The 18,150-nt window shown below is 44.5% G+C and overlaps 1 protein-coding gene across 1 annotated transcript in view; it reads left to right on the forward strand.

The window, feature by feature from the left end:
- The window catches only part of CUBN (cubilin), a 1,372,460-nt gene that overhangs the window by 290,271 nt on the left and 1,064,039 nt on the right, over positions 1–18,150 (forward strand). Inside the window, exon 22 of the mRNA XM_086941783.1 lies at positions 3,399–3,529. Within this exon, the coding sequence (XP_086797909.1) occupies positions 3,399–3,529 (131 nt within the window). The remainder of the gene's footprint in view (positions 1–3,398; positions 3,530–18,150) is intronic.

The following is an 18,150-nucleotide window of genomic DNA, read 5'->3' on the forward strand; positions in this document are numbered from 1 at the left end:
CCTAGGCATAAATTAAATTAAATTCAATTAACTTTAAACCTTATTCTAATTTCAATACAAGTAACTTAGAAAGACTAATAGTAATAGATCAGATTTCCCTACAAATGTTCCTTATGCCACTTCACAAGCCATACCCACTTCACAGCAAACTTCCGCCCTCTGGGGAAACATCCTTTTGTAGTGCTTAGGCTCCAACATTCTAAGCTCGTATACAGCAAACCTTAGGCACCTTGACAGAACTACTAGAAAGGGCGTCGGCATCGCAATCATTTACAAAAATCACCTCTCCTGCCGCATTTTAGACAGCCCAATTCTTGATTGTGAAAACGTCCACTTTAACATTCAACTCTCCCCTTTAAAATCACAGTCAGGTATTCTCCTGTACCGCCCACCGGGAGCACAGGGACAGTTCTGCAGCTCCCTGATGGAAGCCATCATCTTGCGTGCCTGCTCCTCCCCTAATTTCACAATACTGGGAGATCTAAGCATCCACTTTGATGACTCCTTGGACAAAGTGACAGGGGACCTAACACTAGACCTGGCCTCATACCATCTTCTTTTGAAAAATCACCAACCCACGCATGTAAAAGGCCATCTGTTAGACCCCATCTTCTCAAACTTGACTGAACTAAAAACGAGTAAATACCTCCCCACCCCTTGGTCAGACCACTTCTTGGTACCATTCATCTGGCAAACCATCACTGAACCCCCCACTGTGGATCATCACACCTTGTCCCAGAACGCCCCTGGTCAAAATTAGTCCCTGATGACTGGAAACACAAACTCAAAATCACCACCCCCTTATTCGAACCAGACCCAGTTTTAGCAGATGAACAATTCTCTACCTGGATAGAAAACTCATTACATCTAGTACTGCCCCAAAATATTTCTACCGAAAAAAGGGACCCTTCAAATCCCCTTGGTTCACCCCAGAACTCTGCGACCAGAAAAAACATTGCAAAAAACTGGAACGCATTTGGAGGAAGGACTGGACCAATTACAAAAAGTAGAATACAAAACAGCCATCAGATCCTACAAAGCCAAACTTAAAACAACGCAGGCGGCCTTCTTTGAAGTAAAAATTCAAGCCTATGCCAACTCCTCCAGGGAAACATTTTGTATTGTCAAACCACTGCTGAAAGTTTCAGACCCATCCCCTGTCACCGACCCCATGGGTCGCAGATGCACCGAACTAGCAGAGTTTTTCTCTACCAAAATTCTAAACATTCTAAAAACACTCCCCGTCCCTGACCACCCCTTAGATCCCCTCCCCCCAGCTCCCCCAATCGAGGCCCCCTTCCTGGACTCCTTCTCACCCCTGCCAACGGAAACGCTTCCCCAGATCCTAAACTCAATCAAAAGTGGTTCTCCATTCGATCCGACACCTTTCAACAATCTGAAACTCGTGACACCGACCATCACCCCCCTATCACCAATCTAATAAACACCACCCTACAACTGGGCATGGTACCTCCAAACTGGAAAAGGGCTAAGGTGAGAGCTCTGCTAAAGAAATCCCATCTGGACACCCTAGAGCTGGGCAACTACCGACCAATCTCACTACTGCCTGGAATCAGCAAGGTGGCAGAGAAATTCATTAACCAACAGCTCTCCACATTCTCAGAACCAAACAGACTCCTACACCGCTCGCAGACAGGCTTCCGGCCGGGCCAGGGCACAGACACTGCATAATGGCAGCGGTCGAAGACGCACGAATGATCCTGGATGCAGGTAGATCCGCAGCAGTGATCCTCCTGGACCTTAGTGCCGCCTTCGACACGGTGGACCACTCTATCGTTGTCCACCGTTTAAACAGACTAGGAGTTAAAGGTTCAGCCCTATATGCTGGCTCAAATCCTTTCTAAAACACAGAACCTTTCAGGTCGCCGAAGGCAACATTCACTGTCCCACTACAATGCGGGGTACCTCAGGGGTCCTCCCTAAGCCCCACACTTTTCAATGTGTACATGTCCCCTTTGGAGGATTGTGTAGCCCCATTTGGCATCAACCTGGTTACGTACGCGGATGACACCCAACTAGTTGTAGCTCTGAACCAGATGGACCACTGCCAGGAAAACCTATGCTCCTGCCTCACAGAAATCTCCAGTTGGATGAGCAAATCTCTCCTCAAACTAAACGGAGATAAATCAGAGATCCTAGTACTAGGCAAGCAATCCATACTTACCACCAAGCTTTTATGGCCACCTTGCATGGGACCAGTTCCTGCCCCAAAAAAAGAAATAAAAAGCCTGGGTGTCTGGCTCGATCAGGACCTCAATTTTCAAACACAAGCTAGGAAAACCGCGGGAACATGCTTTGGCCTCCTACGCACCATATGCAAAATCCTCCCACTTTTACCTCCCCATTCCAGAAAACTACTCATGCAGGGCCTAATCCTGTCCAGACTGGATTACGGAAACGCCCTATACCTTGGCGCCCCAAAATCGGTCATAAACAAACTTCAACTGGTAAAGAACTCAGCGGCCAGGCTGCTCACCGGCACAAAAAAACGATCTTCCACTAAACCTGCCCTAAGCTCCCTACATTGGCTCCCAATACAGGAGAGAATCAACTTCAAACCCCTCTGTATCACACATAAAATTCTACAAGGCAAAGGTCCCCCAATTCTGCAATCTCTGATCAAACTATAGAAAGCCAACAGGAATCTCAGATCCGACCACCTCTCGCTAGCAAATGTCCCCAAAATCATGACTGCGCGGTCAGGAGGACGCTCATTCGCATACAACGCCTCCAAACTCTGGAATTCCCTTCCCCTTAACATTCGCAGGGAAACCGACCTACTAAAATTCCGTAAGCTCCTGAAAACATGTATGTTCCCTTAGGTCCCCTCTGCTCTCGAGCCAATTCCATGAGTCCAGCTTTGGGACATCCCTGGGTAGCTATGTGCTCTATAAATCCACTTCCATTTCCAATTCTAATTAGATGAGGAAGATGCTCTTTGTGAGTAGGGGAGCTCTTCTTACTCATGTGTTTGGTAAAGTGGTACTCCTTTCTTGCAGTGTTGCACGTTGTTCCCTTCACTCTGCTTCTCCCTCAATATGTTCCCGTGATCATTCATGTAAAGCCTGGAGACATGGAACAACAACTGAGGGCACAATTCACAAATAGCCTTTGCAGTCATGGGGAGGCTCCACAGTTGTGGCGGCGTATCCACACTTGTGATGGAATCTCCTCAATGAGAACTGCAGTGCAGAGACTTCACCATGACTGCAGAGGCTCTTTATGAATCTGGCCCTGAGTTGGGAAAATGCAAGCTTCGCACATAATTATTTAGGTAATTAAGTAAACCAGAGCATTTAATATTAAAGTGTTGTCTTTAATTGAATTGAATATGCTTTTTCACAAAACATGACATGTCTTTTTTCTGCTTATTATAGGTATTGTGGAAGATCAATCCCACCATCAATTACCAGCAGAGACAACACAATGACTCTGTTCTTTCAAGCTGACCAAAATGTTGCTCAAGAAGGTTTTTCTGCCACCTATGCCTCAATTGACGCAGCTAATGGTAACAATATTTCTTGTGTTAAACGTCAACAATAGTTCTTTTTTGTGTTATTGTTTTGATACCTAGGGCTGCCATCATAAGTTAGATGAAGGGGTTCAGTGAAATTAGAATATCCTAAGCAATTGTGGAGAACCATAAAAGGAGGTAGCATTTTATCTAGTGTTGCCTTTGACACATTTCTTCAATTTATTCTGCGTTCGGATAGCCCTTTCTTCTACAAAGAACAACCATGTTGAGATCTAGCCAAAAGAGCACAAAATTGGTAGACATTCCTCCCCTCTCCTACTTGCCAACATTTCTTAGGAGTGGTCATACACTCACAATAAATGTTGTCAAGTAGGAGGAGGGAGGGTTGATGAGGCTGTGGGGAATGCCGCCGGTGCTTAGCCTCAGGTGATCATCGTCCACCCCCCATTTTCGAAGCTGCCAACCGAGGGTGAGAGTCAGTCGCAGTGTCAGGCTCTCTGAAACCGAGTGAGGCGGTTTCGGCTGCCACTGCTCTTCATGCGGCCTGGGGTAAGAAAAAAATATGCGCCCGGCCTTGTCTTAGCTCTGGGCTCCGGGTGCCTGCTGTATCTGCTGTACTTGGGCTTCTCCAACTTCTCTGAGCAGCCGCTGGAGATTTAGAGGGCGGTTCTGCGTTGGAGAAGAGAGCATGGGATGGAGACAGTGCTTTGAAAACCGGCCTCCTTGATTGAAAAGGCTCTGATTTCTTTGATTTTTCCTGCCCGCATAGTGGAGGTGGTGTTGAGCTCATGCCTTTCCCAGCAGGCAGAACAGAATAAGCAGCATCTGGTGTCACACGCAGATGCCGGGTGCTTGGTTTGAAGGTGAAAGGTGGAAGGTGTAGGACTCCAAAGGAGAGCGATTTTTCACCTGCCACAGCTGGTAAGCGTGCTGGGTGTAGAAGGGAGTGGAGAGTAGTAACAAGATATTACAACAGACTATACTGCGCATGAGTAAAGAAGGATTTGTAAAAATATAATAGAGTTGGACTCTCCCCCTTCCCTTTCTTTTTTTTCCCGACTGAATGTTGCCTTCTTTGAAGCAGCAGACTTGGGAAAGTCAAATTCCAGGGAGCCAAAAACATTTCCCAGGAATTAGGCTATGCAGGACAGTGGGCAGTGTGGGGTATGTTCTTAAGAAACTATCCAGTTCAGAATGGGAAAACATTTGCACTACACAGCTGAAGATAGCTTCTGCAACAGCAGGAGCTGAGCGTGCGCAGAAAGCTCGTCGAGGATCAAATTGTAAATAATTGTTGTGTCTTATAAAGCGCACTGCTACCCGGAGGCCTCGTAGCGCTATAGACCGCTGGGGAACCCGTCCTGGCTTTCCCTGTGAGATAGTCCCTCCTGGGGGTCTCCAAGGTGAAACCAGGCATCCCCGGCGTTTGTGTGGGGCCGTTGTGGAGATGAGGCAAGCTAATGCCCAGAGTTGCCGAGTGTGCTCCCTGGTCGGAGTAGGCACCGATGCGAGAATTATCAGTCCGCTGATCCTGGTCCAAGACCCTGCCGCGTCGGGAATCGAACCCTGGTCCCGGGCCGTTCTCTGCACTCGGGTCTGCCGCCTCTAACCAGTGAGCCACACCTCTCCACACCAGTGAGCCACACCTCTCCACCAGCCCCAATTATCACCCCCATCAGTTCTGAAGACCATGTTTTGGAGCATGGGAGGGGTGGCCAAAGGGCCATTATTCAAGAGAGGGTTGAAAGCCCCAGTCAGAGACAAATTAACTTAACTTAAGAGGAATTAGAACAAGGCCACATTTCATCTGGTTTGGCAATGATGGAAGCAATGCTGGACAATAACTCTCCGGTGGTGAGTCAGGATGGAACTGTGAATCAGGAGAGTATTCAGGAAAATCCTTCCAGAACACCTCTGTCTAAAGTCAAGGAATCTTCGTTATTTATTACATCAAAGGCACTTCTGCTTCCTCTGCAACCGCCACTCCCTCTTCTACATCAGGCTGCAGATCAGGACGCGCAGGACGCACAGGGTATACAGGCTCAACGTTGTCTCAAGCAGGCTGTGCAGGAAATCCCTTTACTCTTTCGACCATTGGCGAATCCCTTGTAATCATCAATGTCGACTGTAGTGGCCGATGGAATCTCAATATCAAGTCAAATTCAGCATTTGGAGACCCGGACAAGCTTCCAGTGCAATATTAAAGCTACGCTCAAACTTATTCTTGACGATATAAGAGAAATGAAAGCCACTCAACCAACAGAGATAGCAGCACTTCATGTACGCCAATCAAAAATTGAAGAGGTAGTTTGATCTTACCCAGCAAGACTGCAGGAGCCTGAATCAAGAATCTCTCTCCTGGAAGATCAGGTGACTTCGATCAGCAGCAGGTCTCAATATACAAAAAGCTGAAAATGTTGCTGGAAACTAAGCTAGAAGAATTGAAGAATCGCTTCCGACATTCAAATCTGTGGTTAGTTGGGGTCCCGAAGGTTGCAAAGGATCACAAGAACTTTAGTGAGTGGAATCTTTTATTAAAGAGAACGTCCTTCCTGAGTTCTCAGGTGATCTCACGATCACACAGGCATATAGAGTTCCTGCGCAGCCATTCCCTAATTCAAAATTGCCCCAAACTATCCTAGTGAAGTTTGCAGACTATCAAGTAAAGGAGCAGATTTTGACCAGAACTATCCAGAAGAAGCAATTTTCCTCCCAAGATGTTCCTAACTGCAGCATTTTATCAGATATGAGTGCAGCGGTAGCACATTTTAGGAAAGAGTTTTTCAAGCTCCTATATTTGTTTTAAGGGCAGGGGGCTCAAGCGGCCATTGCCAAACAATTGAAACTACGTATTTTGGTCCAAGGCAAATTTCATATGATCACTAGCCTTGATGAAGCCCAGGAACTATTGCAAAAAATTTCTAAAGAGAATGGACTATTCAACATGACGGATATTGTATTTTTCACTTGTTCTAATGTTTGGTGTTTCTCTTCTCTCTTTGTTTCATTTTCTTTTGGGGCGTTACATGGTGAGGAGTCACATTAGGGTGCAAGAACATGGCACCCGATTTAGGGGGTTTATGTGGGAGGCACGCAGAGGGCAAAGTGGGCAATTCCTTATCTGCCAGGGGTAGGAAGGGTCACGGGGGAGTAGTGAGGGATGTGGGGGGAGGATGGGGACGGGGTTGGGTGGGTGACAGATAATTGAGAAAAAAGTGAGCAGACTTAGAGATCGAATTATAAATTTTAAGGTTGATACTGGATACAAATGGTACAAATGGTAGGATGGTAGTTAGCTCGTTCCTGGTCTATGGATCCAAATCTAAGGATGATATTGATAAATGTTAACAGGGTCTCTAACAAGAAAAAATATGGTGGGATGATTAGATGGCTTACGTCCTTTTCTCCTCAGATCTTGTTTCTTCAGGAGACACACCTGAAAACTAATACTCCTAAAATTCATATACCTAAATATTACTCTAGAGCACTTTTTACCTCAGCAGGGCTCGCAGTGAGGGGGGTAGCCATTTATTTTGCCCAAGGAATTAATTGTGAGATACATCAAGTAACAAGAGATCCTCAAGGGGGGTGGATTTGAGTTACTGCTAGGGTAAACGGGGCACTGTTCAATTTCGTAAACTAATATGCTCTAATCAATGATAATCCAACACCTCTTATAAAGATTAATGAGCTGGTTAGAGGCAAAGAAGGCCCGATAGTCCTAGGAGGTGATTTTAATTTTATTCAGGATCTGAAAAAGGATACTTCTAGTAAAGGGAAAAAACTGTTAAAACCAAGGACAAAAGGGATTTTAGGCTCTATGAAACAGGATTATCTTTTGATCAATCCATGATGGGAGCTACATCCAAGCAACACACAGTTTACCTGTTATTCCCAGCAGTATAAGTCAGCCTCTCGAATAGATTTTTTCTTGATTCTTTGTTACGTTAATTGTATGAAAGCTGACAATAGAGCTAATTCCTTTTCAGATCAATCTTTGCTTATTATTGAGATTAGAATAAAGGGGGCGAGATGGGAGAAATCCAGGTGACAGATGGATCGGCTCCTCCTCTCGAACCCAAATGGGTAGAAAATTCTTTCAGGAAAATAAGGGCACAGTGACTCTTTTCTCAATATGGGGGGAATTTAAGGCTACAGCAAGGGGCCGTCTCAGCATTACAATCTAAGGTGTGGAGGAATCAAATAATGAAATTACCACATGCCGTAGATTTAAGCCTTAATGCAGAGGGATAGTCGCAAGTGAGAACACCTAGAATTGGAACAGCAACTAACAAGAACAAAACAGGAATTAAGGGAATTTTTTACTTTTGAGGAAATAGCCTGCTCCAGGACATATCAACAGCTCGAATATGAGGAGAGCCAGTTAGTGGGAAAACTCCTTGCCTGGTCAAGCAAAGCTAAGCAGGAATCAATGTTAATTACTGAACTGATAGAGCCAGAAACCGGGCATTGATTATAGATAAAGAAACAATTGCACAAGCGTTTCTCAGGCATTATCACAAGCTTTATGCTACTGAGTTTACGGTATCTAATGAGGCGATAACCCAATAATTGGGGGATATTGATCTTCTGTGTATGACAACGGATCCGGGAGTTGAGGTATATGCTGAGATTACCTCAAATGAAATTAAGGAAGCCCTTGCTTCAATGCCAGGAGGCAAGGCCTCAGGAAACGATGGCTTACCTACAGAGTTTTATGAGGTATTTTCAGAAGAATTAACACCTTTCTTGTTAGAGTTACTTAATTTTGTAAGAGTAGGGAGGGAGTTCCTTCTACTTTCAAGGAGTCAACAATAGTAAGTTTTGTTAAAAAAGATAAGTCCCCTAATAACGTCAATTCATACAGGCCAATTAGCTTGATGAATGCTGATTATAAAATCCTAATTAAGATTTGGGCAAATCGTTTTTGTCCTATAGCTCAGAAGATTATCCATAAAGATCAGACGGGGTTTGTGTCTGGTAGACATATGTCATCTAAAACCGGGTTTCTGGTCCAAGTGCTTGATTTTTTCAATTCAAATAAACGACCTCTTTTTATAGAGGTGGCTGATGCTGAAAAAGCCTTCGACCTAGTTAATTGGGAAACTCTTTGGGAAACTCTTTTTTTAATTCTCACAAAGGTCGGGTTCCCAACCCAAATTACACAAATACTGGTAAATTTATATCAAGGGGCTCAGGCGCAAGTTATAATAAACTCGCAGATAGCAGGAAGAGTGCCTATAAGGCGAGGAACCCGTCAGGGATGTTCTCTATCACGTGAGTTATTTGCTTTCCTTATAGAACCTCTTACGGCAAAAATTAGAGCTAACTTGCAGATTCAAGCACCTCTAGAAGGAATGCAAAAAAACAGAATTTCATTACAACTTTAACCGAATTCAAGCAGCTCGAAGCTATCAAAGGGTATAAAATCGACCATAATAGAAATTATATTGCTTGAAATATGCCTGAGTTGTTGCAACAGCAAGCCCAATCTTTATTGCCTTTTCGTTATTTGGGGATCTATGTAACAAAGAGCTATGAGGAACTTTTTTTATTGAACTACTTAGCAAAGTTTACAAAAATCTGAAACTTATTAGATAGATGGACCCTTCTTCCACTCACAATAATTGGTAGAGTAGCACTTACAAAAATGTCCATCTTACCATTGTTAATATTTTTATTTTCGAATAGTCCTATTAAAATCAATACTACATATTTTAAGCAGTTAGATGTGATGATTCGTCAATTTATTTGGAATAAAAAAGCATCAGGAGTAAGATTTCCTGTCCTCCAGCTCGATAACAGACAAGGGGGCCTTGCACTTCCAGAGTTTCGGACTTACTATGAGGCAACTTTGTTGGTTATAATGGTCAGAATGCTAGATGGTAAGGAATCTTTGGACAGTTTCTTTATGGATAAGATGCTTCAGGAAGCAGAATCGTGTACCTCAGTCTTTATTAAAACAGCTAAACGTCTGAAAAAGAATCGCTACAAGACACTGCAGGGGATAGGAGCAAGAATACGTTTATTTTACCATACTAAGGCGAGTACAGGGAGTTATGAATTTTTGAAACTCATGGAGTATAACACATTGGGCCTTTATATCAGAAATAGTCAGATAAGATTTGGGGAAAGTAAAGACTTTAAGGAGCTAGGTAATTTTCTGGTTGCAGGAAGATCCATTAAATGGCAGGAGATTCAGACTAGATGTGGAACCAGCTGTAATTTGTATATTTTCAGCTTTCTTCAGATCATGCAATTGCTGAAGAAATAGATTTTCCTGCTGAGTGCCTCAACCTCTCTATTGCCAGCTCTTTTTAGAGTTAAATTAAGGGGTGTCGAGAACTGCTATAGATTATTGTGGGACCAAAGGGAAAATCCCCAAGAAACTCAATGTACATTCTCAGAACTAGAGTGGCAAGAGATCTCATTACAGGGCTTCAAACTACTGCGGCTTTTTTATCCCACTGGATATCCTACTATACACCTGATACCCTACATAGGATGTATCCCGAGCTAGAGGATACATTTTTTCGTTGTCAACAGTCGGGGCTGGGGGGCTGCTCACATATCTTTTTTACTTGTCCATCTTTAACCCAGTTTTGGGAGGAAGTATTCTCCGCTGTTAATGAAAATGTACGGAGAAAACCTAAACCAGAACCAGTGATAGCATTATTTAGGTTTATAAAACAAAGATCGAATACTTCAATCTCTAGAAGTGAGAAATCATTTGTTGTGATCTCTGCTTTGGTGGCCCACTCCCTGACAACAAAAATCCAAACCATACGTGATTGGTAAAGAAAAATACATTGTACCAAAACCTTCGAGGAAACTTATGCAAAGAGAGTAGGGGCCACTAGGAAATATTTAGCAGTTTGGAAATTTTTGGACTAAAAAATGGTAAGTAGCAGGCCAAATGCTTTAAATTCAATGGGAAGAGTTGAGTGACTTAGTGGGGAAAAATTCTCAAGTCTTACATCTGAATTGTTATTATCCACTGCATTTTATGCTATGTATATAGGGACTAACTCCTCCTCTTTGGGAAAAGTGGTATTTAGCTATTTGATTATGGTACGTGGAGAAGTGTGGCTCAATGGTTAGAGCGGCAGACCCTGATGCAGAGGTCTGGCCCGGGACCAGGGTTCAATTCCCGCCTCGGCTGGTCTCGGCGGATCTTGGGCTCATAATTCCTTGGACCTGATTTCTCGCCTCGGTGCCTATTCTAATCATGGGTCCCACGCTGCAACCCTTGGCAATAGCTTGCTTAGTCTCCACAACGGCCCCCAACAGCACTAGGGATGCCTGGTTGCACCCTGGGGATGCCCAGGAGTGGACATTTCACGGGGAAAAACCAGGAATGGTTCCCTAGCGGTATGAGTACAGCGCCAGGACACTCTGGAGTATCAGTGTGCTTTACAAGTACGTCTACATTTACATTTAAAATGTTTTATGCACTGCACTTTATTTCATCATGTATCTATAATGTGCGGGGTTATGGTACAATGGTTCTGCACAGCACTTTACTGCTTATTTTGTATATCGTACCCTCTTTGTTTATGCGAGGAAAAAAATCTATAAGAGATGAGATATGAGTGGAATGGATCTTAGATACAAGTTAAGAGGATATATCATATTTTATTGATTTAAATCAACTACAACTGTTGGTATGGTTAAAAATATGCCTTGTAACTTTTAATTCTGCTCAATAATTTTTTATTTTCTTTTAAAGTAGGAGGAGGGAGGGATGTCAACCACTTTTGTGCCCTTTATGATCACTCAAAAGAAACAAAAGAGACTAGGAATACTTCTGACATTTGTTGCATGGCATGGCCTCTAGCATTAAAGGGTTTTTTCTTGTATGCTATAAACTAAGGACTTTTTTATTGCATTCTGTAATCCAACTTGCATCCACATAGATCCAGACCCACACTATTCTTCAGTCATCAGCACACACAAAGACACACATCACACCTTGTGCAAAATATACCAAGGACTGTGGGCAAGTATAAGTCAGACACAATATATATGAACAATACAACATGCACTTAGATTAGATGCATTTACGCTTAGTTGCTTACATAAAGCAATGTGGAGCTGAAAAAAATATGTTGAGCTACCCATGAGGTTCCTGGCATCCACAGCACACTTCCATATCTATTATTGTGCGACTCACCCACAGCCTTCAGTTTTAATGACAGTTGTGATATGACCTACTTCCTGTTTCTCGGATCTTCAATTTTATTGACAGTGATATTCTGCCCTGCTGACAGATTCTAGTGTCCTGAGGAGGGACTGCTGAGTAGGGTGTGCACCTTGGTGGGCTCTATTATGGAGTTGTGTAAGAACTTATACCTGTTTAATGGTGGACTATTCAAAGAAGCTTTTGTTCAGACATTGTTGATAATTCATACCATCAAACAATACCGAGCAAAATAATACAAATCCTTTAAACTGTAATATGTATAGCAAGTGTCAGAAAGTCTTACATATATGTTTCATATCAGATGGATAGCCACAATTAACTTTTGGATGGTGTAGGTCCTTTCCACAAACTATTCAACTTATTGTAATTGATGCAGTCTTAATAGTTATTTGGTAGAAATATCATGGCGACCTGTTATTGTTGTTGATTTGTGATACTAATCTTAGGCACCTGACCAGCAGCTAAGAGTAAAAAAGCACAATAGGCATATCCATATGCTGTCCCTTGAGATCTATGTGGGTGAAGCACAGCATCACAAATTCCATGTTGCTTCTTCGGTATCCAGTGTAAGAACTTCAAGGCAGAGATGATATGAGAGGTCTGAGCCGAAGCTTTGAGTTGTCAGGAATGAGTGGAATCCATTACAGAGGTCAAGTTCTGACAAGACCCAGTAAGAGTGAATTGTTGGAAACTGGGCTTCTTTGCACAACCACCCCATCTTTTTCCCTATTTTTGACTGCTAGATGCTGGTTTTGACTCTGATAGTTCACTGGACCTGCTAACCAGGCCCCAGTGCCTGTGCTTTCCCCCTAAAAGTAACATGAATTGGTACACTTAATTGGCAAGGAACTTTCTTCCCCTATAAGTCCCTTGTATATGCTACCAGTGGTACCCTGGGCAAGGGTGGCAAAGGGGTCACCAGAGCTGCAGCACTCTATTGTACCACCCTGTGTGACCCAGGAACAAGTATGTTTGCAGGTCTGCCATTGCAGCTGTGCAGAAGCATCCTCTCTGCTCGAGAGTGACTCTACACACACCATGTGCTGCAGAGCCACACCACTGCCTTAATATAAGTAGGCCACTCTTAAGGTTGCCCTGCTAAGCCTCGGAGGTAGAATGCATTATATTGAAGGTGTGGATATATATGTTTATACATATATATCACTATAGTAACCCTGTCAAGCAAGGTTTTAATGTAAGGGACTGGCGGTCCATAGAGTAACATGGGCTGGTTACAGAGAAAACTCGAGATAGCCAGCTTCATTATGGAACAACTGAATTGTGTTGTTTGGTGTCAAACGCCATGCTTTTTTCACCCGCAACAAGATTCTTGTGTTGAGGGTGAGCTGACATGTACAGGGGTTCCACCCTGAGTGGGTCCCCCCCAGAATATTGTGACCCGGTGCCTTGGCAGGCTTCTCCAAGCCATTTGCCTCCAAGACAAGAGCATGCCCTCCTGGTGAAATGTGATAGCACTTCCCCAGGACAGAAGCAAAGGCCTTGGCAGGAAGACAGTCCCACCTCCTTCCTCCCAGGATAGCTCGTGATTATAGTCTTCAAAGCGGTGAGCCTCAAAGGATTTCACCGCCCTCGATGTGTAATTCCTTATCCCCCCCCCCTCTTGAGGACAAAGCCCTTCCTACACTGTCCAAGCAGATAGGTGGGAAAATGATGTAGTTAGGAGGTGTACACCTCCAAAAGGCTAGCCACATCTTTAGGGTGGGATAGGAGGTCTATACAGCTAAGGAAGGGTTCTGCCAGGTTGGTAGACCCTACATTTGAGGACTCTGTGTAGAAAGGTGGCGTAACCCACAGGATGTTGTCATGTCAGGGGAGGGTTAGCAGCAGTGACAGGTAGCCCATTGGCCACGGCCCCTTACATCCTTAATACCCCTTAAACTAGGATTTAAAGGGTTCCTCTGACACTAGAACCTAAGTTCTGACTTTGAATCCGAGCAAAGGCACAAACAAGACTCTGTCCCCAACAACAGGACTTTGGAGTGTTGCGCTGTGCGAAGAATGGCCGTGAAGAGACCATATACTGGAACTGAGTGTTCAACATGTGTCCGTGGCAAAAGTTCATGGCCCCAGCAAGAGGGACTCCAGTGAACACCAGAAACCGAAGCAGACACCTTTGGATTTTTTTGGATGAGTCCTATGCAAGTCACAGGAAAATCAAGATGCTGTAAAACAAGAATTGCGACCCACTGGGCCATCAAGAGCGAGCCTGAAGAGAAGTGGTGTCCTGCAAGCCTGGAGTGGTAGCGAAGCTTTCACCAAGTTTCAAGCCGCTGCTCAACTCCTGTGGACCTCCAGCTGCCGAAGTAACCATGGACTACATTCTGCAAAGCTAGGGATTGGTGATCACCGGTCAGTTATCAAGCCCTTGAATGACATCTCCAGCCAGAGACACCTCACAGAGACCGACCTCGTCCATGACCCCACTGATGTGTTCAAGAATCCTGAAGCTGGAGTTGTTGAGTGTATGGTAACACATCTTTGGCGTGGTCTGCCCCAGTGTTTCACGGCTGCCAGCTACCTCTGCACCAAGGGCTGCTGAGCAAGGTAGAAGAAATCTAGCTGTTGAACACAGATCTTAGGACCCCAAAGCCCTCTACTCTCTGTGGTTAGAATGGGACTCTATCTTCAAGTGTGGTTTTGTCAAGTGCTGCAAGATTGAAAGCTCCCTCGGATCCCGTTCAGTACCAAGGACAGTCAAGTCACCCCTGCACCAGTCTCCCAGGGTAAGGTAACAAAAGTAGCGACTGTTGGAACTTGGTCATAGGACCCACATGACCTTATCCACAAGAGGGTTTGATTTAACTCACCCTGCAAGTGACCAAGTGTCGCCTGTCTTTACCCCCATTCATTTCAAGGGGACCAGTTTGACAACTTAAAGTGATTCTATTTTTGAACACTTTAAAAATCCACAATTCCGGTTGTATGTATGACAGCAGTGGATGGTGAAATGGAAAGTGGTGGGCCGTCAACTCTTGTCAGGTAATGCAAGGATCACCTACCTAACAAGATTTCAATGCGAAAATGCCTCAATTTTCCTTCAGTTCAACTGTGTACATGCCTTTTTTTACTGGAACAGATTATGTTGTCTGTATACCCTTCAGGGCTGCTACTCTTGGCAGTCATTGCAAATACATATTGCTATGTATTAAGCCATTAAAACAAGCATTTGCAATGCATCAGTCTCGCTTTTGGGACCTTATATGTATTTAGCAATGCAGCATATTAGACTGGGTGCTGAAACATCTACTGTTCTTTAATATGGAGGGAAAGTGATCACCAAACTGCGTAACACTCCAAGTATGGGAACCCATGGAGAGAAATATTGCCTTTAAGCAGAAATGGTATAGTCCAAAGCTCTGTTTTGAATATAGAATTTGGACCTTCAGTGGTTATATCAGTTAAAATACAAGATTTAAAAATAAAGTATGTTGCTGTTTTTGTGATTGCATCCAGGTATGTGATACTACAAGTAACATCATACCTACAACAAGCCAGGACTAATGCCTTTGGTAATGGTTGCTGGTTGCATAAAATTAATAAACAGCTATGGCATTGTTGTATATAATATTGAAAATGTTTCAGGTCTGAAATGATGGGAAAATAAGAAAGAACCTGAACGAGTCTCTGAAGTTAAGTCAGAGGCTTGAACAGTGGTAATGCTGCAGAGTTCAGATTTTTTTCATCCTGAGGGTGGGGGCAAAAATCGAGAGCCCGATAGGGACCTGTCTCAGCACCTGCTAGTTAGAACAGCCGGTGCTGAGCACCGCCAGGACCCGGCCCACTTAAATTATTGATGCTTTTTCCTATAAATATGAATAACGAGTACATTGTACGTCTGCATGAACATCTTCTGTCCATGATTCTGCTATTTTTCTTATGACAGATTGCCATTTTCATTTGCTGCTCTGTGTTTAGCAGTAATCCTTAACCCGTGATAAATTAGCTTCATTCTTCACATTTCAGTTCTGATTGGCAGTGTTTAAAGATATAATCAATTCCGGGCAACAGAAGGACAACAATGACTGATAACCATAGACAAACTTATTTAGATAGCGCCATCTGCCATAATGGTCTGGTACTTATCTAGGTCCCCTACTCCAACTGCAGACTCTGGGGTATGGATGACACCTCCCTCCCCAGGCTAACAGTATTTGAAACCATACCAAATTTTTACATTTTGGATTAGTGGGGTGTAACCCCCTGGCTGTATTTATTAAAAATTAACAAACATTTCAAAAAAACATTATATACAGAAATGTACGCAGAAAGTACAGATACATTGATAGACAGATGTTGTTACAGGGCTAACCTTTAAACAGTCTAATACACAAGACACTCCTACCATAAATCTAACAATGCATATATTTACTTTCTGCGTGTCCCATCTAGAGCCTACGGCTAAGTCAATGACTGGCAGCTACCCCGATTCCAGTGTACTACCAATACTACTCCCGGAGTAAGGTTGCGCAGGGGGTACAGCTTACCGGGCGGATACTTTCCCCCGGGCCCCCCCGCCCCCTACGCCCTGTGCCTTAAACTCGATTACAGGGGCTGCAGACTTCTGCATATTGGCGCCTTGATGCGCATGCCCCAGGCCCACTGGGAAGGATGACTCCCCCGCCCTCGCACCCCGACAGCCTACTTACCAGCTGTTACTACCCTTGGAGTTACATGGTGCTGACCGCTAAGGACTAAAGACTGTGCTTACCAATCATGACCTTACCGCTACAGGCCAGCATAGTTGCCTGACTACCTGGCCTCCCCCTCACTCACTAGGAAGGTCTTGTACTGCACCTCATGCTGTCGACACAAGCTAGGATGTCCTCCATGAAAGCCTGATTCCCTCTATGTGAGAGGTGCACCCCATCTTGCAGAAAAAACTGGTCCTGAATAACGTATTACATTTTTTGTTGATCCGCTTTACTGCGTGATTCAACGCTCCAACTGACTCGCTCCCCTCCACTGGAACCTAGTGATCATGTGAGACCATGTGATTATCGACTGAGGACACTGCTTCGCTAGCCATCCTACTTCTGTGAGCAGATCTTCCACCAGCACCTTCCTACCTAATCGGGCCAAGTCATTACCCCCAGGTGCAGGATCCAGATCGCGGGTTGTCCCTTACTTTCTTTCAAAGTGCTGTTCACCAGCTCCCTGAAATGACCTACGCACAAGCCACCCTGGCCAACATATGATAACCTAACCCCTAGCTGATGGGCCCTAGTCCTGACAGACCCTGAAAAGAAATTCTTCAAACAGCGGACATATGAATGCCCTCCCACCCAAATATCTTGATATTCTTGGTGCGAAGAGTGAACTTGTGCCACCACTTCTGTTTCCTTGAAGTTCGTCATCCGACGGTGTTACGGTTGATCGTGCGGATTGTGAGTGTGAACGAATGCAGGCTTATCCCCTGAGTCACAGGGTGAAGAAACTGCAAATAACGTGGAAAAAAGAGAGCCAAGATAAATGAATTGCCACGTTGGCATACTGCACACATTACAAACATGCAAGTAGCACTATATGATAGTGGACTACTCCCTCCTCCCTGAGTCACAGGATGAAGGGAAAACGCAATTTGTACGTAAAATGGACGGTCAACCCTTGCTAGAGCATGTGCAGCCGCACATACCTCTTGCAACAGTTAGAGGACCACCTACCAATCCTCTTAAGACGCTTGTGCCCCAGTCCTCTTGCTGCTGCTTCGGTGGCTGCCCCTATCCTAAAAGAATGAGTCCCGAAGTCGGCAGTGTCTAACCCGGCATTCTACAATGCCAGAACCATGACCCTCTTGAAGTGGAATACCGTGAGTGGTGACCCATCCCTATGTATCAGGGAGGCCCCTCGTGTCTTGTGCACGTTGGGCCATAAAGGCCTTCAGCCTGTAGACATGGCAATATGCAGCGTTCCTTGCCCTGTGTAATACTATACTCTCCCCCTACCTTCTTGATCAGTTTTTGACTTCAGGATGGAGATCAGCACTGAATCCTTCTCTATGTTCACATGTCCTATCTGTAGGCCACCTAGCCAATCTTTGTTGTTTCTTGCGACTAGCTCGCCTACCCTAAATGCACCGTAGAATGCAAGGCAGAATGCTGCTTGGAACAGGGCCACCTCGCCTGGGGAAACACAAACCTGCGGTAGTGCCCCCACTTGCTTGCCCAATGTGTTTCTTGTCCTGTGGGTCTCCTGACATCTGGCTGCCCTCCCTGCAAGCGTTGCCATCCTTTCAGCACCTGTCGCACCACGAAGTTCCTCTTGGGATCCCCCCTTCCTCCTATCTTTGCACAAAATTATATGGCTGTAACATGCCTCCTTGTCCCTGATACTGTGCATCCTTGTTCACTCATGAAAGCAATATATGCTACCACTGTCTCTGGGTCGTGCCACCTGTGCTCCCACTGCTACCCCAAGAAAAGACAAAAAGACC

This window comes from Lissotriton vulgaris, chromosome 10 (assembly GCF_964263255.1).
Source record: "Lissotriton vulgaris chromosome 10, aLisVul1.2, whole genome shotgun sequence".
NCBI lineage: Eukaryota > Metazoa > Chordata > Amphibia > Caudata > Salamandridae > Lissotriton > Lissotriton vulgaris.